Source organism: Rhipicephalus microplus, chromosome X, assembly GCF_043290135.1.
Source record: "Rhipicephalus microplus isolate Deutch F79 chromosome X, USDA_Rmic, whole genome shotgun sequence".
In the NCBI taxonomy this organism is placed as follows: Eukaryota; Metazoa; Arthropoda; class Arachnida; order Ixodida; family Ixodidae; genus Rhipicephalus; species Rhipicephalus microplus.
In genome coordinates this window covers 302884176-302910789 of record NC_134710.1, presented here as the reverse complement: position 1 = coordinate 302910789, position 26614 = coordinate 302884176, and the positions used below count along the sequence as shown (strand labels likewise).

The following is a 26614-nucleotide window of genomic DNA, read 5'->3' as shown; positions in this document are numbered from 1 at the left end:
GTCTTACCTCGATTATATCTGCATATTTATAGTACAACTAAACAGCAAACAAACTGTTAGTATACGGCACAAGAAACGTAGCAACACATGTCATTAACAGAAATGTTTAGTGCCGAGGACACCTAGCTGTCGCGCCCAAACTTCAGCGTTCTTTCTGTACTCTCCCCATCTTCTTCTGTTCGCCAGCCGGAGAGTACAAAGGAATGCAAGAACTTGGGTACGCATTCCACTAGGGGACATTACACCTTAAACTCTGAAATAGTTTTTTTTTTTTTTAGTGGGGTTACAAGCATCTTACTTTTTTTAAGAGGGTCCTCGTAGGAATGTATTCTTGGTCGCGTGGAATGCGAGCACCAGAACTTGCAGAGGCTACACACATGTAACATCAACAGCTAGCTCCAAGTTTGTTTACACGTCCTGACGGTTTCCTTTTTTTTTTCTTTCAAAAAAACATTTGTATGGCTGTGCAAATGGAATTATTTTTTACTACGAAATTAGAAACTATAATGCACCTGAAGTTCTCAAGCAATGTAATACAATAGCCGACATACGTAAGAGCACAGTGGATTTTGGAAAACCTACCACAGCTTCACCAACAAATTTACTTACACAAGCAAGAAAGAAGATGTTGCCATATGCGTATAATGACATTTAGTGATTGTGCATCGCGGAAACGGGGTGGCTGTGCCAGAATTTTTATTGATTTTGTCAAGAAGCCAAAAATCATTCATCTTCATTCCACAGACATTAATTACACTAGTTAAGACACAAAGTTCCTTTTTTTCTCATTGCTACGCCGTTGAGCTAGTGCACGCTCATCGCCGTAGACAAATTCGGAAGAGCGGATGCCAACCGCGTCTTCTATCTTTTATAGCGACAAGCGATCAAAACCGCAGAGGTAACTTACAACGCATTTTGCATCCCTAAACTGACGATGACTAGTCTATAGTAAAGTGATTGTTAGATTAACGGTAACACTTCAGTTGGTGCTGTAGTCAGCCCACTATTGTTCTTATTTCTATACTGAGTACACTTCTCGTGTAGGACGGGCGCGTCTTTATTACCTGCTGCTGGTGACACTTGAAGTTTCAGCACTTGTCGGTGCGTCACCACTTACCATGCATACTTTTTGCCTCATGACTCTCAGTGCAAGGTGGCTCCAACAACGCCTTCATATTAACCAGCTTGAGGTTAACTGGTCAATATCGCAGGCGATGAACACTGTACATAATAAATCTCAAATTCGCGGTTCAGACAAGAAAATTTATTCGCAGCTTCCGATTTTTACACGTCCCTTTTGCGTGATTACAGTGCAGACAGTGCCGTTTTCGAAGAGGTTATCTTTGTGTGGTTGTCCCTTGATTGCATTATCTTGAGTACCTCCACTACCGCTCTCTCCCTCCCTATTTCCAAAACCCCCTTCGAAGCCACATTTCCGATCTTCAATTAGCACATCCCTCCGACATGTATAGGCTTTCTACTGACAGGTGTTCGCGTTATCTTCAATGGTCCCTCTCATTTCCACCCACGCGATGCATTCTCGCATATTGATGAGCGCTCGTATCCATCTGGCGCTGCACCAGTCTCATGCCAGCGACGTTTCAGCTCGGTTACACCATGTTCAAAAGTGGTCCAAGCTTGGCGTCTGTCGTTAAAACGAGTGCGTGCGCCGAATGTGCATGCGCACGCTTGCTTCCTTCAAAACCGTTCGCAGCTGCCTACAGCCGTCGCAGCAATTACTCAGATGTCCAGCCGCAGAAAAGGCCACCCACCCACCGGACAGATATAGATATGGAAAACGCACACTTGCTCTCTGTCCTCCGGACGGGGACGACGACCAGGACAGCCTGGGCCGCCTTAATCGCGTGTCCAGCCTTCTCTCGGTACAGGCGCGAACACAGCGGGACCCCGCGCGCCGCGGACAATTGCCCCGCAAGTAATCAACGCGCAGGCCGGACCGCGGCCGCATTTAATTGCTGACACCCCCTCCCTCCACTACCACAGACGTGCATTCAAGGGCTGCGCCCGGCGCAGCGTCAGGGAAGCGCGGGAGGGAGAGCCACTGGCCCTCCTGATAGAAGCCCGAGCGTTTGCAGGCATGCAGGAAGAGGTGGCGCGCACTGGCTGTAGTGATGAAATATAACGTCCGCGAAAGATTGCACTTGGCTCCGTGGGTGAAACAGGTCGCGAGGTGCTGTCGTTCTACGGGACGCAAGGAGGGATGGGCTGAGTAAGCTGTAACGAGCCGGGCACGCAAGCACTGAAATAGGCGCGGCTGCGGCGGGATAATAAGGACAAAATCAAACATAGGGGCGGGCTCGCGCTAGGATGTTTGCCGAAAAAATGAGAGAGAGCATGGTGCTCCAAAGGCTGGCGTGGCACCTCAAGCGTTAGGCTTTCTATGGGGTCATTATCTCGTGTTGCAAGTTTCAGTGGAGCGTGCACTTGCTCCACCAGTTCGAAGCTGTATAGGCAAGTCAGCCACGTACGTACTACTTAATTCATGTCCCTGGTTTGTCGTCACATCAAAATGTTAGGAAGTCATGCGAAATCGTCAACAGGCTCCAGTATGGTATGGTGACGCTTATGAGATTTCTCCGTTTAAGCTGAGAAAAGCAAAGATGCGACACGAGCACAACAAACTGTAGATTGAGCATTAAAGTAGCGTCTCGCATGAATTTCGGGTACCGGGATCCGTGGTTCTAGCTGGAAATTATTAAACATATTAAATTCAAAACAGAGCTTAAGGTTTCTTGCTTCTACTCCAGCCGAATTTTTCTTCTGATCACTGCTAAGGTATATATGAACTGTGCCGGACCATTAAGCGGTGAAATGTGTTCCCTCTTCTTGTGCACGTACGGCCCCTCTGCATTGCCTTTTTTCTGTGTGTCAAAGTCGGGCACGGTGGAGCAGTGGCTATGTTGCTCGGCTCTGGCCCAAAGGTCACGAGTTCGATCCCGGCCGTGGTGGTCACATTTCAGCGAAGTAAAATGTAGAGGTCCTTGTACTGTGTGGCATGTCAGTGCACGTTAACGAGCGCCATTTATGGCCAAAATTTCCTGAGCCCTCTACTACGGCGTCTCTCATAATCATACCGTGGTTTCGGGGAGTAAAACCCCAGATATTATTAGTTCTGTCTGTCAAGATTTTGAATAATAAGCGGCAGTCATATCTGGATAACGCACGCGGCAAGAAGGCAACGACCAGAAATTTCTTCTCAAACTATTATTAGTACTATCACACATCGTCCGACTGATACTGATACCTTAAAGCAGTCCGAGTTGACGTGCGGCAATTTGTTTGCAAAATCACGAACAAAGAAATGTAGAAACGCACATGCAGGACACTTTCTACTCAATGTGCAGAACCACAAATTACATAAACTGCGGACTAAATTTACGACAGGTGCTTCTCATATTGCTTATTCGCTTCTGTTCTTGTTTTTTTAACTCTTTTTTCTGTTTGAAAGTACGAAATTCATTATGTTCTTTGTGTGACATATGTATTGCTGAATTACTGCAAATCCTCAGTGGCATTTAACAGTACTTTATTAAAAAAGATGTGTCAGTTCTGTGACAAAAGATTTTATCATCGAATAAGAGAGTGAAAAAGAGCAAGGAAGACAATAAGTGTTATCCAAAGATGATACAAATGGAGACTCTTAAACGCCATGTCATGTGGAGTGCTAGCATGAAATATTCGTCGTACGGTCATTCATCTCGATAAGCCAAGTTTGGCGCTATCTTCCTCACCAAATGGCTTCGCGAAACGCGTTCCCTCCTTCGTTGCCTGCTCGTGTTCCCAGCCGCTATTTCCTTTGTTTCTCAGCGTCGTCTCCCATCAAACTTGCTCGGTTTTATAGCACCTGGTACAGGTCTGGCTTCTCCCGTCGGCCTTCATTGCCGGAGCACTTCAGTGTCTTCATTTCTCAACTTACACTACGACGTAGCTATAGGGTTGGAAGACAGTGTTCAAAAGAAAACCCAAAAAGAAAGAGGGCGACTATTCTGGGCTTTGAGCTGCATGGAAGCAGGGTTTAGATGGAGGTCGCACCGCAGAAAAGAGAGAGAGAGAGAGAGAGTGAGAGAGAGAGTGAGAGAGAGAGAGAGAGAGAGAGAGAGAGAGAGAGAGAGAGAGAGAGAGAGAGAGAGAGAGAGAGAGAGAAAGAGAGAGTGGAAGCTCGCAAACCTCCGGTGGCTGAAAAGGACTCGTATCGGTCTGGCTGCTCCAATTCTCTCAGCTTCGGGCGCAAAGAGACAAAACGTGTAGGAGAAAGCAGCAACGGCCCAACAGCGAATACGTCCGCAGCTGTACGTTCGCCATAGATTCGAGCACGGAAAGCCGCGGCTTCCGATGAAAAGGCACGCCCAGCTAGAGGCGCGAGTGAAGAACGCGCAGGGCCGAGAAAGGAAACGAAAAAGATGCAGGATAAAGAGAGGCGGCCGGGAAATAAAGCGTGACGATAACCCCCGACGACCACATTTCGAGAAGGCCTATTGAAACACCCAACAAACCGATGCGCAGTAGTCTAAAAAGAAATGAAATGAATACAGTAGCGAAGACCAGCTATAGACCAGAGCGCTAAGTTCAGTTCTCACTCGCGCATGGAAGCCGAGTCTATACAGTATGTATATACGCTCCGTATACTGACTGACTGGGCAAGCAACAGACGCAACAGCTTGATATATATATATATATATATATATATATATATATATATATATATATATATATATATATATATATATATATATATATATATATATAAATATATATATATATATATATATATATATATATATATATATATATATATATATATATATATATATATATATATATATATATATATATATATATATATATATATATATATATATATAAGCGGTAAAGAAAAGCAGCCGCACCAACCCTGCGCTCACTTCGCAACGATCCTGATGGCGAAGAAAAGTGGAGGAAACTTCCAAAAGGGTTATCAAGTGGCTGCGAATGTTATCGACGAGAATATAACGACAGAAAAAAAAAATGAAAGAAGCTGCAGTTAGGTACGTTGCCAGGAATTGCAGCGGTGGAAGGCTTTCTCCGTCCAAAGCCGCTGTTATTCGTTTCTTGGGCTTTCTAGTTTTCACGAAGTCCGCGGAAAAGTAAAAAAAAAAGAGGACAAAAGATGAAAAAAAAAGATGGGCTCTCTCGGAGCCGTTTCGATTGTTGCCGGTTCCTTGGCTGCCAAAGTGCGCGCACGCACACACGCGCACACTGACGCGTAGAGTGGGCTGGCGGATCGACGGATAACCTCCTCCTTCTCCCATTCGTCAGGAACGTTGCCGACTGCCCGCGTAGTACTTGTCGGCCTTCTTTGCCGGGGAAGCGTTCGTTCCTTTTTCGCGAGGGCGCATCTACAAGAAGTGTATACATTTACGCCCAGAGCGCTGGCAGAAACGCCCGCTATCTATTTATCTACCCATTCAACCAGCTGTCTATCTGGCGCTGCTGAGCAGATTATGCTGTCGCCTTCCTCCTCTCGGAGCCAGCATCCCTGCACCTTGCCAGGCAACAACCCACGCCTTCCTCGCCATTCCAGCCATCTAAGCCGGTGTTCGCCCTTTCTTTCGGTATAATAACGAGACTTTTCTTTCTTTCTTTCTTTCTTTCTTTCTTTCTTTCTTTCTTTCTTTTTTTCTTTCTTTCTCTCTTTCTTTCTTTCTTCCTTTCTTTCTTTCTTCTGTTTACCGCATTCCTTTGCTGACGCATCGCGAGTTTACTCCTTTCCATATATTCTCGCATTACCGAGCACGTCTGTATACAAACTCAAGTCGTGCCTCTTCGACGAAGTAGGCTTTCGGTGAGAATTTGCCAGTCAGCTACTTCCTTTTCTTCCTTTTTTTTTGCACTAACTGACACCCGCGAGGACGAAAATTTCAAGTGGTCAAAGCAACAGAGGATAAAAAAAGAGCTAAACGAAACAAATAGAAGGCTGAGTCCATCGGCACTCTTTGAGGAGGCAAAGGAAGGACCCGCGCGAATGGAACCGGCAACATCTCTTCAACTTTACTCCGGGCCGAGACGAAGTCCAGCAATCCGCGTTTCGATATAGGACCCCTGACCAAGATTACTAACAATCTTAACGACCCGAATTCAGGTCCTCGCTCACTCGAGTGCGAAGCACCCTTTCTCGTGACCAGCGCACTTTGGCCCTTCTTCATTTACTTTTTTTCCTTTTCCCGGTGATCGTGCGTCGTGTTCAGCCTTTCTTAATTCTCTACGCTTTGCATTCCCGCAGTACTCGCCGCTCTCCCCGGCCTTTTCGCGCATCGCTCCGTTCTTTTCTTCATTCCCTTTTACCACTTCTTTGAACAATCCCAAGGAGATTTCACCACCACCGCACCCAGAGCCGCACACAAGTGATGCAGCTGCAACGGTCCGCACGCAGCAAAGGCCCGCTGGCCCCAGCACGCTCGAGCTGAGGTAACAGCCCGGCAAGGTGCATGAATAATTCTCCTTTAGCCCGACGGAAAGGAGACCCTTACCTGTGCAGTGCAAGCGCGCTTATGTGTCTTGTTTCGGCTGCTCATTAACATGTGTAACAGCGCGTATCACCTCACCGGATACATATCCGCGCCGCTGCCGTGCGCAGCAAAACCTAAAACACGCTGACCAAGGTTTTTAACGCCACGCGCCAGGACCCCACAGTGGCGTGCGCGGACGCATCTCGCGCCGCGCTCGCCGTTTCTTTCTCGTACCCGCTCCCTCCTTGGCAAGCGGGCCTCCTGATTAATAGTCGGCCGCCCGGTGAGCCGCTGGTCCCTAAGCCGATTACACTAAGGCACTTTTTCCGCGCGCCACCGCCGCGCAGTGCGCACCCCTTTCGCTTCTTCCCGAGACCTTTCCTTTCGCTCCCAGGGAGGACACAGCTAGCACATTACGGCACTTGCTTCCGACAGCTTTCACCCCTTTTTGGGTGACCACTCTTGCTTTTTTTTTTCTTTTCGCAACGCACTCATAAACAAAAAAATCGCCGAGGGAGAGAGGAGGTTATTGATCGATCAATTGATTGATTGATTGATTGATTGATTGACTGATTGATTGATTGATACGTGGGGTTCAACATCCCAAAACCACCATATAATTATGAGAGACACCATAGTATGAGGGCTCCAGAAATTTTGATCACCTGGGGGAGAGAGGAGGTCAATTTTCTGCGATATCCCTCATGCAGCTGAGCCCTTTCGCAACAAGTACGGGGAGTTGATGCGGTTTGATTTGGGCCAGTTTGCTGAAAAACAGGTGAACGAGTAGCGGAACTCGCATTGACAAACAGCGCACGTTCGCGCTCACCGGGGTGTATTGAATTGCCCCGAGACGCCGTGGGGATACGGCGCCAGCAAAGTGGGCGCCCTCTTGCGGTGGCGATGCGTCTCTTTGATCTTCTCATAGCGCACGTTTACCGCTACCCGTTTCATATTGCGAACAGAAAGCTAAAACAAAAAAAACTCTATGGGCTCCAAGCACACGATCATTGAACTGCTTCGTGCCTCGTTTAGCACGACGCCCTTCTATTCTCTAGCTGCCTATCTATCTATCTATCTATCTATCTATCTATCTATCTATCTATCTATCTATCTATCTATCTATCTATCTATCTATCTATCCATCCGATGTTTCATAATATCGCTCTTTCCTTCAGCTGTTTACGTTACGATGTTCTATACTTTGTCTTTCTGTAACAACCAGCCTATACTAAATTGTATCCTAAGAAAAAAAATTGAGCCGGTTGCACGTACCTGGGAATCTACGTTATGCGAAGCATGCGGAGGGAAAGTGACCGTGTTGCAATTTTTTTGATTGAGTGACACGTCATGAAATAACGCTAATTATATGTACAAATGTTGCACGCACAGACATGTGTTGAAAAGTTGCAGATGTTTATAGAACCAGTCGTTTGCACTTGCGCAACGATGCCAACTGGAACATGTGTGTAAGCGATACCACAAGCTGATATGAAGCGCTGATGCTCGCGAGGACACTGGCTTTGGACACAGCTACATAAATCAACTTCAGAGCATGCAACTAACCATAATTGACTATAACTTGACATGACGGCTGCATCAAAGGACGACATATGTAATTTTTATGAAATCGGGTAGGCAGCACTGCAGTCACTATTGACGTTTCACGAAGATAGCGTCCATTGGAAAAGTAGTTCTGAGACTTGGTGTAGCTGTGTGGTAAAATGCTTCATTGCCCCGCAGAATGCCAGGGTTCAATTCCAGCTGTAACCCTGACATTTATTATTTGCATTCGTCTGGTCGACGCTACCAATGTCAAGTATTTCTGAACGCTCACGTGTTAAAAGTGCCCGTTTGTAATCTCGTCATTCCTGGATAGATACCAAGTGTCAATCACCTGTGGCACATACCCGCATACTAGCGGCACATACTCGCCTGTGGGTATCTGCCACTGTCAGGCGAAAAGTGTTTGACGACGTACGCGATGGGATTGTGACATTCTTAAATTCTTCACCAACGCGTCATATTCGTCAAACCATCTTACCTTCCCATGCTAAAAACGAAACAGTCTTACGTCACGAGAATAAAAGAACATAGTTGGATGGAACAACTATGAGAGTTCTCTTATGGTGGAACAATGATGGCTGTTGATAGTATCAATGAGTCGTTATATAAATGAAACCTCAAATATTCAGCTCATTAGCTCCAAGGTATCAACGTGGTGAATTGAGCTTCACCGTAATTTGTCAATGTTACTTACCTGGGAATACTTCGCGGTGTTTTACCGAGGCGAAAAATAAGAACAGTTGTGTACCATGCATTGGGTGCCCGTTAGGCGGTGAAAGCTTATCAGCTCTGTCTTTCAATGGCTGACACACTTTCTTATTTCAGCCCACATTTATTTTTAAAAATAAAAAAACCCAACACCAACATGCAGTGCCATATGTCTCCATAGCTCGCGATATTCTTTACGTTGGCGTCAAAGGTCAACCAGCCACGCAAAAAAAGCCCCGTGACTCAACTTCCTGTGCTGAATTTTACATCGACGTGTGCACAAAGCGGCTGACAAGTTTTCGAATATGTAAATTTCAGGAATTCAATAAATTACCCGGACAGTCAATCAGACAATCAAGCACTTATTTATTTATTTATTTATTTATTAGAATACCCTCAGGGCCCGTAGGGCATTACAGAGGGGGTGGGTACAACATATATAACACACAAGAAAAAAGACAAAATAAAGAAACAAGTATCAGATGCGCAAATCAGGAAGGCAACATAAGTCAACTAAAAATGTATAAGAATTCAAGCACATACAAGACAAAGATAGATAATGGAAACTGCGTATAGTTACAAGCATTGCTGAGAAATTGCAGTCTTGAATAACAAAGGGTCTGTTATTGATACAACGGAAGAGGGAAGGTGGTTCCAATCGGCGGCTGTTTTCAGTAAGAAGGCTGCTGAAAAGAATTTGGTGCGGCAAAACGGAATGGCAACCTTATGCTGATGATCAATGCGCGATGAGTGGTATGACGGTTGTGAAATGAGGTCTCGTTATTATGTCAACATAAACACAGCGCATAAAAAACACAGACCAGGATCACAGCGTGCAACATTATATCGGCACTCTCAACTTCAACTTAGCATTCAATGTGATCCCAAAATTATGTCTTTATTTGGCATTTTCGAATAATTATATTTTTTTAACTGTGTGCGTCTTTATTTCGTGAATAGTTTAGCGGGAAATGAAAGTTCGATTGGTGTAGAGTCGGGTGGTATTTCCAAAAATGTACCGCTCATCTATGGCGACCACACTTAATTAGGTTGTCATGCACAACAACGGTCAGACGTAAAAAAGATGTGGACTTGTTTCAAGAAGCGATGACAGCAAATCCTTTCACTGCACAAAAGGGTCTGCCTATGTGGCATTTTCGTGGACTCGTGAAGTGAAAGATGGCAGGAAATACATTGCGATTAACGCTATAGCCTGCAGTGATCTCAGCACTGATCACAGCATATTTTCTGTCACGTGGAAAGGAGTAGCCGTCGCGATATGTGTCCGAATCCCCCACATAATAGTTGGTTGGCTCGATTATATTGAGACTATTTCACCTAGACAGTTGGTCGCCGCCATCTTGGGCTGTTAAGACAAACTTTCGGGTTATTTTATATAACGACGTGAATTAATAAGGCCATGAAACATCGTATGCACAAACACTACCTATTTTATGCTTTTGCGTCCACCGTAACATTCATTGTTTGTTTGCAAAACACAAAGGTTAACAAACAGCCCAATATGCTGGCACTGAAACCCTCCATAAAATAGTTTATAGGCGTACAGTTGTAAAGGGTAACGCCCATTTACCACTGTGTACGCCTCAGGGAGCTATATATATATATATATATATATATATATATATATATATATATATATATATATATATATATATATATATATATATATATATATATATATATATATATATATATATATATATATATATATATATATATATATATATATATATATATAACGTGTCATCGTTTAGGCGAGGCGGTTTAAAAATTTCGTCCATCCATGGTAAATAAAAAATTGCAAGTTTTGTTATGCATTCACTCAAGACGACTGGAAAGCTATTTGGTGCAGCTAAAGTGGCGCCCTAATTGTAAGCAGGGCGCCTACTGCAAGTACAGTTGCTAAATACCCAAACCGTCACAAAATATGCACAAAATAGCCGCAACAGCAGTAGGAACAAAACGAACTAACATAATGCTACGCATATCTTGCAGTCAGCGTTATTACTGACTTTTTTTTTACTATTATATGCTTACCTTATCAGTAGGTATTCAAGTGGTCAGAATATTTTCATTTCCTGATGTTGGCTGTCTTTGAAAACGAAACGCGAGTAACTGTACAGTTCCGTCGTTCACAAAGACAAGCTTGCAGTTGACAAGAACGGCCCGATTTCGGTGGATGTCCACATAATTACGTATTATTGGAATACTTGTTTCACGAACTCGTGTAACGTCGCTTGCTCTACAGGGTGGCTTATGGTGCCGAAGAAGCAAGAGATGGACAGGTGCATCTGTGTAGAGAAGCAAGCACAGATGTACAACCAAGGAGAAGGCAAGCTGACACGCTGGCTCTCTGGTTCGGAACGTGCCGTCCGCCTCCCACGAGGAAGCCAGATGGCATGTCATTTTCAAAATGTCTACGTATTTATTCATGTCTTGCGTAAAGCCCTATATTTAGCCAGGATATAAGACCTCTTCATCGCGGTTTCCTGGCTATAGCTACAAATTTCCCCAGGACCTGATTAAGATTGTACGCGTGTATGAGATCATACTACATGGGTCATCTAAAACAGAACGTGTTTTACTCACCTGGGTCAGTTTTTTTTTCCCCATATAGCGTTCTTTATACCGCTTTAGGCCTCCATTCGAGATATGTAAAAGGGCAAAATCAGTTTGTCGATGTCTGACGTATACAGTTCACTCTTTTTGCATACAGCACAAGAACCAAAGGAGGCCATGCAGGAGAAGAAGACTATAACATAAGCCACGTCGTGCGCCGGCGCCATTTCTTCTTCGACTACGTATGCACAATAACGCATTTTGCGTAATACGCAGTAAGCACGAGTAAGCCACCAACCAGAGCGACCGAGCCACCACGCTGTAGGTCGTGCGGCGAAGCCCGACTCACGCAAGTGAGCAGCAGAGCGTACGCTCAGCGCAGAGAAGCAGCGCGCGCGGGAGAAAATGGTGCGCGCATTAAAGGAGCGCTTACCTTTGCGCTGACGCTGCACACGGCGAGCAGGAGAGCGAATAGGAGCCGCCACCCTCCGCTCAGCCTCATGCTGCCTGGGGCTCCCTTCTGCAGCGCTGAGGAAAGAAAGAGGAATGGGTACGTTAGCCGGGAATGCGGTGTCAATAGCCGTTTGGAAAGCAAGTGTAAGAAGCGCGAATCCGCAAGCCCGAAACGGCGCCGGGTCGCCTACTGCAAGACTGCACTCTGAGGTAATGACGTGTCTTGATGTGAAAGATGTAGGTGTACTACGCGGCCGAGGGAACAACGTGGGTGACACTTTTAAATTCATTTTGCTGTTGCGCTATCAGCACATCGACTTGAAGAATCGAATCTAATCAGTTTTTATTTTGCACTGTAATAAATCATATCGCTGAAAAATATAACAAATATTTATATTGGCGTATGAATATCACCTAAACGAGATATTGTTTTCGCTAAGAGCGCAAAAAAGCCCCGCTGCGGTGGTCTGGTGGCGAAGGTACTCGGATGCTGACCCGCAGGTCGTGGGATTGAATCCAAGGCTGCGGCGCCTGCATTTCCGATGGAGGCGGGAATGTTGTATAGGCCCATGGGCTCTGATTTGGGTGCATGTTAAAGAACCCCAGGTGGTCGAAATTTCCGAAGCCCTCCACTACGGCGTCTCTTATGATCATATGGCCGTTTTAGGACGTTGAACTATACATATCAATAAATCAATGAAATTGCGTAGAAAGCTTGGTCCCCGGCTCAAAAGCGAGCACATCACAAACGTTACACCGTTCCAGTGAAAGAGAGCAGACAGCTGAGAGAACTAACGGTACTTCTACGTTTAGGAGACACTAATGAGCGAAATTCAATTAGTGTGTGTTGGTAACATGCTCTTCCAGCACTATGGCGAAACAGCACTGCTGACGGGACGGGTCAACAGCCAAGACAATGTGCAGCTTTTCTGTGCACTTTCATTCGTCGTCCGTTGACTTGTCCCGCCGTCTGCGCTGTTTCGCGTTTATGAACGTAAACCAATCAGCCCAGATCATAAACGCCTTTGAAGAACCTTGTCCACTTACGGCGGAGTTATGCTTTTCATTTATGCCGTTATACGTTCGTATAAATTACGCCCTACATGTATGAACTCGGGCATTTAGAGCGCGTCTGGCTTGCATTCTCTACGTCCTCTTCTTCATCTTATGCTACGCTCCACGAATACGTGCGCCAGCGAGGTATTTCCTACTGCACCACTTTGTCCCTCGTGGGATGAAATAACTTGAATGGGTGAGAAAACGACTGCAGAGCAATAAGGAAAAAGATAGAAAGAAAGAGGCAGCGAGGAAGATAAGGAGAAAGGCATGAAAGAAAAAGTGTGTGTGTGTGTGTGTGTGTGTGTGTGTGTGTGTGTGTGTGTGTGTGTGTGTGTGTGTGTGTGTGTGTGCGCGCGTGCGTGCGCGTGCGCGTGCGTGTGTGTGCGTGTGCGTGTGTGTGTGTGTGTGTGTGTGTGTGTGTGTGTGTGTGTGTGTGTGTGTGTGTGTGTGTGTGTGTGTGTGTGTGTGTGTGTGTGTGTGTGTGTGTGTGTGTGTGTGTGTGTGTGGCTATACGAAATACTTCAAGCACGAGATCACTCAGTCGGACTCGCTCGCGTTCACCACATTTAATACCCGGGAAGACTTAAAACTCGTCCCCTGCGACTGTTCCTTTTTTTTTTTTTTTTGAGAATAAACTTAGTTGCGAGATAACGTCCTGTCTTTCTGACTGCGTCTCATTTTGTCGTCGTCTTACTTTCTAAACCGGTGTGGTTCTGGGTAAGTCGGATGTTAGTGGTGATGATAAAATGTTGAACCGGCAGGGAGCGTCGCGGGAGTTCTATCGGTATTCTCTGTTCAACTACTTCTCGTAATTTCTTTAGTCAATAATAAATCATAATTGGTCAAGTTTTATGCCCCAAACCCACGATATGGTTATGATACACGCGGTGGGAAAAATTCGCCAATTTAGACCCGCAGGGATTCTTTAATGTGCACCTAAATCTAGGTAGATTGCCCTCAAGTACGTTCGCATCCATCGAAATGAGACTGCCACGGCCGGGATCGAATCCGGGTCTTTCGGGTCATCAGACAGGCACCATAACTACTGCACCACCACGGCAGCCCATTTATTTAGTCCGGCGGCAAGTTCACTGCTCATCCAAATTGAATTTCTTCGCATTTATGTCACAGTTACTGAAAATAACGCCCCCTACACTTTTCTTAGCTCGATTGTCTGTTGGTTCTCATTAAGGTTGCTGCGTCAAACAAGCGAAAATCGAGCCCTTCCAATTCCACTTCTTTTGCTAATTTACTAGAGCAGCTTATAAAAAAACAATGTTATGTACCCTATGAAATAATTATTGTAAAGTTTACACCTGAAAAGCACAATAAGGTGCAGTGCAGCGAGCCCGCGAAGCGGTGGAGAGGCAAGCTCTTGACGTCCCGACATGGGAGACCTGAGCCCGGGCCATTATTCTGCCGAGCAATTAATAAAGTTTTTTTTCATCATCTATTCATATGAGGCACGTTATAGTGCGGTGAATCTTTATTATTAATATCACCTGGGTTCTTTTATTGAGCATATAAATCTAATCACGCCCGTACTTTTGTACTTTGCTCCTAACGAATGTTTGCTTCATTGGTCAGAAATCAAATCCGCGTCCTTGAGAGTATAGGCTATTTTATGGAGAGGTTTCAGTGCCGCCACGTTGGGATGTTAGTCTTTTTGTTTTGCCACTTTAACAATTAAACAGGCAGTGTTACGGTAGATGCATACGCATGAAAATGGTTGACTTTATGCATATAATGTTTCATGTTATTACCTTACGTCGCAATATATAAAAAAATGCCAGGCCTGCACGGAAGGCGCAGCACAGTCACAGAAACAAGGAAATATCAGCTTAACCACCCATGATGGTGGTGCCCATATGTATTTGGTATAACGGTCTGTAAAGCGGCCCGACATATTGGCAGCTATACGCTTACTTGGGGTTTATTTACGAGTGTCCACTTACACATGCTATGCCGAATGAATTTGAACATTATAACAAGTGTATACCCTTACTCCGCAGCGGTAGTGTAGCGGTTAAGGCTGCTGACTCGAAGGTCGCTGGTTTGATTCCAGCCGTGGAAGTCGCATTTCAATAGAGGCAAAACAGTGGGAGTCTGTGTGCTGCGCGATGTGAGTGCACGTTGGAGAACACCAGATGGTCGAAATTTCCGGAACCATCCGCAACAGCGTCTCTCACAATCATACCGTGGTTTTGGGACGTAAGACCTCAAAGAAAAATATTATTAATAACAAGTGCCCTCAAACAGACAGTCTTGCACGGCGCACCGTGTATCAGCCAAATGCTTTGCGATATCAAACGCTAGTCTCAACCAAACAAGTCCTACAGACGATTGAGCCGCGGAAAGCTTAGGGACCGTTGATAGTTGTCTTTACCTTTAGTTTAGAATAACATAGAGCTGAGCTAGTTGGTTAGTATTCATTCTAGAAGACAGGTCGTGTACGCAAGGACACAAGAATTAAGTCAAGACTCTACAAATGCCAACGAAAAAATGCAAAGTTTTTGCTCAACAGGGTATGCGATTAGACAATGAGCACCAGCTTTAACGCACAGGTCACGGTTTTCTTTAAGACGATATTAAAGACGATAATCTTTCTTGGGGACCTTCGACGGAAAAATTTTCGTCTGTCTGTCTGTCTGTCTGTCTGTCTGTCTGTCTGTCTGTCTGTCTGTTTGTCTGTCTGTCTGTCTGTCTGTCTGTCTGTCTGTCTGTCCGTCTGTACATTTGTCTGTTTGTCCGCCCTAACGATACCTCAAACGGCACCAAACGACTAACCCCATTCGCAGCACCCACCAATATTGCCCAAGGTTTAGCGTTCATAGTTGTGCGATTCTCAATAAAAAAGCAATTATTGCGCATATCTGAGGTGCCATAACAACACTTCAAAGTTTTGTATGTCTTCCTTTATACTAGAAGAGGCACGCACAAGTAACTCTAAAGATTGTGGCGTTTATCGCGCTGCAGTGACAGTGCAGCGCGATAGTTCAGCGCGATGCTCAAAAAGGAATTTCCAACGCTTTGCTACGACTTCACGGTGGTGGCACCTGCCCGTCGCTTTGCGTTCTACACCTTATCACCTCCGAGACTGGCGCACATCTTTCTCCGCGGGCTGCACTCTTTCGTTTTTCAAGATAACTGCCAGATGGCGCTTGCTTCCAATGTGCCTCGATGTGCTCGTTCGCCTCCGCTACGCGCTCGAGGCACTCTAACGCAGTGCCTCCAGAATACCATTAACCAATTTTCTTGCGCAGAACATCAAATAAACGTTTTGTTCACTCTCTCCAGACGCAAGACTGTCGTCTTTCGACTACATTTGTGGTGTAACATGCAGATTTGGAACCAATTTTTTTTAGATGTAGCTTATCCTCGCGTTGAAGTGGACACTGTCGTTAAATGTTTAGAAAACCAAGCGTTGGCCGAGTTGGTATTCCATTATGAATGTAATTTCGCGCAAAACAAACGGAGAAAAAGTAGAGAGCACGGACGGGCGTCTTTGTTGTTATTTTTTTCGCAAAATTTCATTCTCTTTGACCATCTGAAAAATAGTAATATCTGAAATTTAACGTTCCGAAACCACTGTATGGTTGTGAGAGGCGCCGTGGTGGAGGGCTGTAGAAATTCCGACCCACTGGGGCTCTTAACGTGCACCCAAATCTGAGCACACAAGCCTACAGCATTTTCGCCTCCATCGAAAATGTAGCCGCCGCAGCCGGGATTTGATCCCGCGACCTGCGGGTCAGCAGGCGAGTACCTTAGCCACTACACCACCGTGCTGAGTAACGCCTGAAGAAGTCTGCAATGTTAAATGCGAGCATAATTGCCGGAAGAAACAAGGAAAGTGTGTCGCAAGCATTTCTAACTCTCATAGTGTATCTCACAGGCCAGAAAAAGTGAGAAGTAGATACGGCCGTTCTTTTCAGTTATAACTGTGTTGCTGTTGACAGGTTGGAACCCCTATTACCTCGGCTACTTCATATCGAAAAGTTCTGCAGTGAAAAAACAATAATAACAAAAGTTACCCGAAATGAACAATCAGCAAAAAAAGAAAAAGAAAAGGCATAGCAGCACGCTGAAACAGGTTGAAATAGCATGACAATGTACAGTTTACTTACAGCAATTTACACTGCAAAAAAACGTTCACACGTACACCTTTCTATTTTTATCCACAGTAGGTGTCCCAGCTTATGTTTCCATATATCACCACAGCTAGCTGTATATCCACTAAGAAGACTTTCAGAAAGATGTTCGCCTTTTTTTGATGATGCATGCATCTGAGGTAAGGAATTTCTTTAATTTGAGGGGCCATCTGTCCAAACTTGCTAGTTTTTTCCTGAATGTTTTTGTTTCATTAGCGTACTTCACACACTTCAAAAGAGTTGATGGCCAACATTTCCATCTTCGAGACCATAGTGACATTCAGGTGAGATGGATTGATGTATTTTGTGCAGGAAGCTGTTTGTGTTATACTTCCAGTCGAAGTCTGTGGAACTACTTCCAGTCGAAGTGTCGCGGAAGATCTGTCGCTATTGAAAATTTACTGTGGAGATCTACTTCATAAAGTAATTACTGCTTTGAAATAGGGCTAGCGAAGCACTTCTTCATAAAGCAGGGTTTTTTTTTTTTTCTGACTGAGAGTTGCGTTTTGCATTGGATCCAACCGACAAAAAGGGTGGTTTTTCCTCTACATTAGTTCATTTCAATTTCAGTCATTATTACTACACTACAGTTAAAGACAACAATTAGTTGACCTTATGCTTTCCCGGCGTGGTTGTCTGTTGAGTTCATTTGGCCGTGTCGAACACAGCAACAAGCACCCGCCCGTCCCCCATTCCGAAAACATTTCCTTCTGCAATCGCTAGCCTATGGTACGCATGCTCTATGCTGTGAACGCCCACGGTGAACAATGGCGGCCGTCTACACGGCTCCCGTTATGAGTGAAGTCACTGAAACGTAGAATATACAAACACGTTCTTCACTGGCACGTACCTCCCAAGCTAAAAAAATAAGTGCAAGACTGGTCACGCTCCTCAGATTTTGCTACTCTATACCAGATATCGTGTGACCCGTGGTAAGGCGGTCCTGATTCTTCCACTTCTTATAGCTTACGGAAACATACTTTTATATATCTTTGACGCGTGGATTCTTGAGGCTCGCTTTTAATTTAGGATTGAGTCCCAAGCGACCGCCTGAGTTTTTGAGTGGATTTCGCTGACTTGTACTGGACTGCACTTTCCGCACGGCTAAGCCAGCTCAAAACAGGCCGAAATGCACTTTATGCTTGAACCGATCATGCTATGAAATAAAGGAGCGTAATACATTTTGCCATAAGAAGAGAGTGCTTAAAGGGCAGTCGCCTGCAATATAGAAGACGCATTGGACAAGCGTCTGTAAAATTAAAACGGAACCCGCTCACAACAGACCCACATTGGTTCTTATCTTATCTCGGCTACTTGGTTTACGACGAAACAGTGCGAACGACGGGACAGATGAAAGAAAGAACAGTACACAATTCTCTGTCCTGTTCGTTTTTTCACCTGTCACGTCGTTTGCACTGTTTCGGTGTAACCTCCACCATAGAAATGGATAAGCATGCTGGTAACGAAAACGCAACGAAAAATGTTTTTAACGCAACGTGGTGTTACTAATCGTGAAGTCATAGACGTAGCCTAAAAGCTTATTTACAGGCTTGTGCTAACGTTTGTTGACTTCACGGGAGGTGATTCCTTAAGCCACAGCATATATTCTTATATTAAAACAACATATCTTTTTTTAACTTGCACGAATTCAATGTAGTGTGCTACACTGCACTATAGTTTTCAGGCATGATAATTCGCAAAATTATTTCTTAGTGCGAAAAAAACATACCTTCGAGTCGTTGCGAAGTCGACACCGCGCAGTTCCTGCCTCTACATGTGCGTGTTTTTTTTTTTGTGCTGTTTTACCTATGGGTATACCTAACAATGGCTCACATTCAGAAGCTATTAAGTTCAAGAAGGTTGTTTTCTGAGCCGAAATCAATCACTGAAGTGCCTTTTATTTCACTCTATACAATACGCAAGGTTAAAGGAGAAGCTTGCTTTGAAAAGCGTTCAACCTTACATGTGCCGCTATGGTGCAGTTGATTCCCTTCTCATCAGCTGTTTCACGTGCGTCCATCGATTACCTTCAGCACGCGTGCTGGACTGGTCAATAGTGACAGCGTACTGCCGATTGCAAGCGAGATTTTTTTTGCTGTTTATAGCTAAATTGACATTGATCTTCAGCATGAACGAAAAGCACATTGATTTCCGATGTTGTATAAAGCTCGAGAAGAGCATGGAGGAGTTTGGAGGGCGAAGGAAAAAAAGAACGGCGCTGAAAATACGGAGATTAGTAAGAAGGACACACGACGCGCTACTACAGAACAACTTCATTGTGGCAAGGCAATATATAGAAAAGAAAGCCTCTTTACGCATGCGCCGATCCCAACATCACGAGAAGTACACAAACGAAATGTTTTAAAAAGATAAACGATACTCCTCCCAATGGCGAACTCGTCATTAACGAAATACCAGAGATACACATCCACTTGAGATGAATCATCTAAGAAAAACCATTTCTTTCTTGCTAAAGAATAACGGTGCTGTGCTCCTACAGGCGTTGCCTTTTCTGATAAAAGCGTGAGCTTCAACAACAAGCCGCGTGAACTCTTAGTGATAGCTATCAACTTGCGCGAAGAAAGGTCCGGAGAACATCCACACTTTGCACAATGCAGCGCCATGTTGATTTGCTGCTTGGGGCTTCAATTATTCAAATGTTCTTTCAGTCGCGTGTCGAGGCACCTCCTCATTTGACTTAAGTATAGTTCGAACTCAAGACAGGGGCACCTCCTACGCTACTCCCAATAAGTGACTTTTGAAAGGGGAAAAGGAAGAAATAAGCGCAGTTCCGTTACTGCCTCTCTCTCAATGGAGGGCACCTCCACAGTTCTGCGCAGGGGATGGGGGTAAGGAGGGATTAGAAAGGATAGGGAGGAAGTAATAGTATAGAGATAGGGAGAGGCGCAGGGACAGAGAGAGGCGCAGGGACAGCCACATTCGGAAGTAAGGAGAAGATAGGTAAGATGGACATGGTCGCAGAAGTCTGAGGACGGGGCACCACTCAGCGAGAGCTTTTGTCGGCGCCAGTAGATGGCATAGGGTGAGCCAGTCGGCCAGAGCGGCGCTGTCATCGGAGATCGCGGGGGCACAACCGGTCGGCACGAAATCCAGCGAACGGCGCGCTTCACAAATGGTCTCACGTGCTTTGTGTTGCATACCGCCTTCTTCGGTTTCTCTTGTTTCACGCGCTAGCAAATCCTCGCCAACTTGTGTGGGGCTGAGAACGCGACTGGAATTCCTATCTGCCCTGCTAATTTCTTGATGCCGCGTGAAACCCCTTGAATATAGGGAATCACACTGGCCTTCGTCCAGTCCTTTGATTTCTTTATGAATTTTTTTAGGGGAGGAGGGTGTACATCATACCGTAGGGACTTCAGAAGGGTCGCAGCAAGGTCACCTGAGAACGACGGGGAGAGGGACCCGGCATCGGTCAGTCTTCTCACTTGAGTCATGAAAGTAAAGTTGATCTGATGTAGACAAGACCGCGAAAGGGCGTTACTAAGGGCAGCGAGCCCAGTGGCTCTCATCACGAGTTTCGAATTGGTATAATGGAAGAGAAGCGGGCCTTTGTTTTTAGCGTGGGAGTACCGCCAGTAAACATGATGCCCGAGAAACGTTAGGCACGTGTCCAGGAAGGGTACAGCTCACCTTGTGTCGGAACCTCAGTCGTCAGGGTGGCCCAAAGTCGTTCCGTATTGCTGCCTGAAAGAGTGTGCCGAACGTGGTCGTTTCTATAGATAAACCGAGGTCCAATACGTGAAGCTGTTGGCTCGCAAGTGTGCTTGCCAGTGACAAGAGGCCTCTGTCAACAATATGTTTCTCTTCATAGTTTGCTGGTGTCGATTCTTATGAGCACAATGAGCTCAAGGACACATTTGTGAATATAAACTCTGGCCCACAGTGTGATTTATCTACGAAATAATTGCTACGTCATGAGTTTCAAACACGCGGACCAGCGACCTTTCATATTACTACGGGGCGTCTTCTCCCCGTAACATAGTGGCCCGCAGGCGACACATGACAGTCTTCGTCCCATATATTTTCTTATGACCTTGTGGCTGTCTGTGACATTGCTAAATGGTGCTTGTATTATTTTTTCGCCCATTTCGATTGCTAATGGTTTGTTCGGGTAATCTACAGAGACGTGACAGGTCTTAAGCACTTTTTTGTGTCTCATCTTAGGTTATCTTGTGTTGAACTTAGCCGCCGAACAAGAATTTTGTACTTAGATCTTGATTCTATCCGTTGTAGATAATGATATCAATATGTTTCTTGAATCCGGACATGAAATACCTTCAGGAACGTTACATACATGAGATATGAAAAAGGCCTTCTTTCAAATGGAAACGTTAGCTGAAATGTTGTTCAAACTCATCGCGTCTCTCAGGACTATAAGATTCTAAAAAACGGATTGGTCTGCGCTGGAAATCAACGTACGAACAACCTAGCTACAGCCTATGATCTAGAAGCAAACTAGAAGCAATTTGGAAACAACCTGGAACGACAGCGCTGGGTTCTCACGACTTTTGTTCGAGAGAGAATGAGACATGGCTGCCATCCTTACATTTCTGCAAGACACGATGGGACCTTTGAATGAGCTAAATGCACTGACAGGTCGGCCTGCCGCGGAACTGCTGGAGTTTGTTAATCCAATGTTTTCAGCGTTTCACTAATCACAATTGTTCGCAAATGGTCCTCTCAAAGCCCATCACTTCCCAATCAAATGTCAAGAGTACTGAAGACGTGTATACCAAAGAAGCTCCATCCTCAGCGACTGCTTGCCCCTCCCCCCCCCCTTTGTATGTGCAGTGTTTTCCTTGCCTCTCTTCTCTCTTTCTGCACACCCTCTCCTTATTCCCAGAGCAGGATAGGCGAAACGAAGACATGTCTGGTGGCTAACCTGCCTTCCTATCCTCTTGCATTCTATTTCACTCCCTGTCTCTCTCTGTACTGAAAAAAGAAAGAGCCTTACGATCAAAAGCGGCAAACATTCTTGCTCGTTGTGTATTTCTTGCTCGAAAGCGCTTGCCTAGATTCCGCTAAAAAACAACAAGATGTTTGCGGTTGAAGGTAGGAAGACTCGTACGGAGGGGACTTACAGTCCGGGTCGAATTGTTCGTTCATGGCTCCCTTTCTGCTAGCATTACAACCGCAGTGCACATACGGACGCACAGGCACAGGAAGCAGGGGGAGACGAGAAGACAAGAAACGCACTCGTCGAAAAGAAGTGCGACACAAAAAGAGAGAAAGCCCACCAATTGGCGTTGGGCGTGCATATCGGCTTCGGTGCTCTCCATGGCAACGCTAACTGTCGCGCGCAGTTTGTGCAAATCTTTCGGGCAGAGAGCGAATCCCTAATGGGCGTCACTGGGGCTCAGTCGGAGCCGTTCAAAGAAATCTCATCAGTGCGCGCCAAGTTTTAACGTCGACTCGGCCGGGCTTTCCGCGTGTCGTTTTCCTCGCCTCGGTGTGCGCACCCCGCTCAGCCCCACTGTCGTATTCGGGCACTGTCGCTGTGCGCGCGTTAGACTCTACGCTTCTTCCCTCGAGTACTGCGTGCCCCTTCGCACTTCCTCCTCTCTCGCGCACTCTCGTTCTCTCTCTTTTTTTTTTCTGGTCTTGGTTATCTTTTGGCTTCATGCGGCTCTTGCTATACTTTCTTGTTGCTCGGAAGTGTGCGCAGAGAAGAAACTCTGCTGCACACCAGCGCGGTCCCCATGTGCGCACGCTTTCGTTTCCTTCGATCCCCCCACCCCCGTTGAGGATTCTCAGTTTTCATTGCTACGATTCGTGCCATTAGTTTAGATTATGTGCTACCACCCCCCCAACCCACCTCTTGGAAATAAATTTGTCGCTTGTTAAAAGCGCCGGATGGGCTTTCCATAAGAGAACCTGCTGCCTCGGTCGGTGCTGTCGGGTGAATGAGGTGAAGGAGTCTGGAAAAAAAAAAAAAAGCTGCGACAAGAAGAAAGCGAAGCGAAAACGAACTAAGCGAATCGAACGACCCGTTTCTCTCATTTTTATTTCCGTCTATATTTTCCGTTTCGGCTGACGTGTTCCTCCACTTCCGTTTTCGCTCGCAACGCGCGAGACACTCTCTGTCTCATCCAACCACTCCCTCCAGCCCACCCACACAAACTCACACCTTTATTGTTTTTTTTTTTTTGCATGTCTCGGTTGCTTCCTTCGCGTGAGGTAGGGAGGGGCTCCGGCCCACTTCATAATCTTTCTTTTCCAGGGCATGCGTAAATATTTGCATAAAAACGACACTTTTGGAACAGCGGGCGAGGCAAGAGTAGAGGGCGTAGAATAAAATCAGAAAGAGACCCGGTCATTCGGGTTAAAAAAAAAAAATCGATGCACGGCTCAGGTATGTCGCGAACTTCCCCCCTTTATCGTCTCGAAGAGACGTGCGCGCTTATACACTCCTCTTTGCGGTCACACTCTTATTATTTTTTTTTTCTCTTCGACCGCGCTCGTGCGTTATCATACAGTCGAGGTACTCACGATGCCGAAATCGAGTACGTAGATTTGCATAGGTGGTTCATAAGCAATAAGAACTAGCAGAAATACACCACTTGTTTTGTTATAATTTTTCGTTCGTTTTCTTAGCGTATCTTCAAACAGATATTTGGCAATATAAACACTACAGATGGTACATATATTTAGTACTTGAATAGGTCACTTACCATCGCCTTCTTCTTCACTCTCTAATTCTTTCCACACGCACGACCGAGAGCTAGTTGCCGGCCCGTTTATAAATAAATAAATAAATAAATAAATAAATAAATATATATATATATATATATATATATATATATATATATATATATATATATATATATATATATATATATATATATATATATATATATATATATATATATATATATATATATATAAACAATTGAAAATAGTGCGCTGGTTTGGTTTTTTGCCCTTCACTTCACTGACAGAACGCGTACTCAAAACGAGTCGATGACGATGACTCAAAAACGAGTCGTACAGAGGTAGGCACCTGCTAAAATGAAAGAAGTTAGATGAGAATTCTGGTAAGTGTCAAGCCAAGTGCGGTTGAGCGGCCTAAATGAAAAAAAAAACTAAACAACAACCAATGTCTCAGGCAGACTGATCATTAGGCACGCATGCCTGGAAGCGAAGTGATAGCGGCCGACTTCACATTTGGTTTCGATCTTTTCGTTTTTCGACGTCTCCTGTGTTTGCCGATTTCATTTTTTTTTCCTTCCTCAATATTATTTCCTGACTGCTTGCGGAAAGAACTACAGAATTCGCATGTGTAGATAGGAAACGCCTGTCGAACTATGCATATATTCAGGTCGTTTCCTGCCGAACGCCATGCACACAGTTATTGTTGCCAGAGACCAAATATACATAAAAGAACCCGGGTTGTCGAAACGGTGTTCTGCAATCATTTCGCACTGACTCCACTTCCTTTGGCGCCTTTTATTTCTTCTGCTTCAGTCGCGACGGCCGTGCGCAGACTGATTTCGCCGACTAATGACTCTCGTACATCACGGACGGGTACGTGCATTTGCATCGAAACGCCCAATTAAACCCCGATCAAGGAAGGGTACGGCACGAAACGCCATTTGCGGCTTACATAAGAATACGCAAGCAGGACTTCGCTAGGGCGGCGCCACCTGTCGCTCCTTCCTCTTCACGCCGCCTAAAGAGGCGTGGTCCTTTACAAGCAATAAGGAAAAAAACAAAAAGAATGTGAGTGACGTTGATGAGACTCCAGCACGTACATGCTGCATACGTAGAGAGAGAGAGAGAGAGAGAGAGGACGCACTGATCAAACGGGGAACGACCAGGGTGTCGGGAATAACGGGGCGCACCCCTTTACTTAAGTGCGTCGTCGCCTATGCGTCGTACTATGCGCGTGTCAAGACGTGAAGGTCGCAGATGGTCGTCCTCCGACCGTGATTTCGGCGCGGCGATCAATGCGCCGGTCGGCGATGAAGAAAAACAACTTTTGAACCGCGGCAAACGACGACGAACTACAATTAAGAAGTTGTAAGGAGCATGAAAGACAGCGCATGCCGATATTTGTGAGCCAGGTGCACGTATGAATTTTTTTTTTCAGCTTATCAGCGTTGCACTGTTAAGTTCACATTACAAGTTCGAACGATCTGTTTTATAATCACATTATCACAAGTGGAAGAGAACTTGCATAAAAATAGCCGTGCTATAATGCAGTATAAAACGAGAGGAGGGTGGGTGGATGAGAGATTTTTTGTTGGGGGGCGCAACATAAATATATTTGGCATGTGCCATTGCCACCATCAATAGTCATTACTTAATGCTTCTTAGCGACGTTCTTTATAAATGGAAGTAGTTTCGTAGCGGGCCTCATGGTTCTAACATAATAAGAAGGTGGTTCATGACTGCTTGAACGGTTACATAAACTGAAAAAAAAAATTGCTATGATACAAAAAGGACGGGGAGGAACTAAAAACACGAACTGACAAACAGGAGCGTCAGTTCATGACTTCACTTCAGGCCCATTTAATTTTTTTTTTCGTGTCATACCAATTTTTCTCAATCATATGTGAACCAACTGGCTCAGCAGCAAGTCCTGTTAACATAAACTGCTTCAGCAAGTGGGTGCGGTCGGCGCATCTGCCCTTTTCCGTCGTGCTCATAGCACTAGCCGTGACTGAATCAATCTAAGAATGAGATTACTTCAGTTAATTATTACGTGATAACAGAGAAATAAAAGTGTAAGCTGCGAAAAAAGTCAAATTTTGTGGACAAACGGAGGCAATCTATATCGCAGCACGTGTGAATCAATTGCGTGTCTTCTTACTAATGTACACGTAACTTTCCACTGTTGCTGAAGGTCTCTCAAGAAGCCACCAAAAATAACGGTTGCTTCCATGCGCGTTTTTTTTTTTTGAGACAAAGCCCTAAAGCATTGTGAACAAGCCGATCGTATATAAGAGCTGAAACGTCGTTATTTTTTTACATTTTTTGGGGGGTTGGTGTAGCCTGAAAAAGGTGCACTCTAGGTGCAGTGTGTGCTAGGTTCAAGCTATAACCTGCATCAGCCCCTACCGCACCACTGCCGACCGACAGGGTGGAGAGATCGCACCCATTTCAAGTTGTGGGTGTTGCTTTTGCCGGTCCTGTTTTTGTGAAAGGAGCCAGTCCTGTGAAAGCCTATATCGTTAATTTTACGTGTGTCGTTCGGGCGATTCACTTGGATTTGTGCACTGCTATGACTGCAGGGTCATTTTTAATGGATTTCTGTTTGTTTGTGTCGCGACGCAGCTTGCCTAGTGATAATTATTCAAACAAAGCTCTAGCTTTTCGAGCTGTCAGCAAAAGTGATGTACCAAATTTTGAGCGACTTCCAAGTGCGCGACTTTTGATCTACTAACCCCATCGCAGAACGACGAAGAGGACTTCGAGGAAATAAACACACTCTTATACATGGATTGATTGATTGATATGTGAGGTTTAGCGTCCCAAAACCACCACATGATTATGAGAGACGCCGTAATGGAGGGCTCCGGAAATTTCGACCACCTGGGGTTCTTTAACAACAACCCAAATCTGAGTACACGG

At 45.2% G+C, this 26614-nt stretch overlaps 1 protein-coding gene across 2 annotated transcripts in view; it reads right to left on the bottom strand.

Moving 5' to 3' along the window:
• The window catches only part of LOC119161340 (follistatin-related protein 5), a 434331-nt gene that overhangs the window by 369372 nt on the left and 38345 nt on the right, over positions 1-26614 (bottom strand). For both annotated transcript variants that reach the window (XM_037413760.2, XM_037413761.2), the window contains exon 2: positions 11794-11888. In XM_037413760.2, the coding sequence (XP_037269657.2) occupies positions 11794-11862 (69 nt within the window). In that variant the 5' untranslated portion in view covers positions 11863-11888. The remainder of the gene's footprint in view (positions 1-11793; positions 11889-26614) is intronic.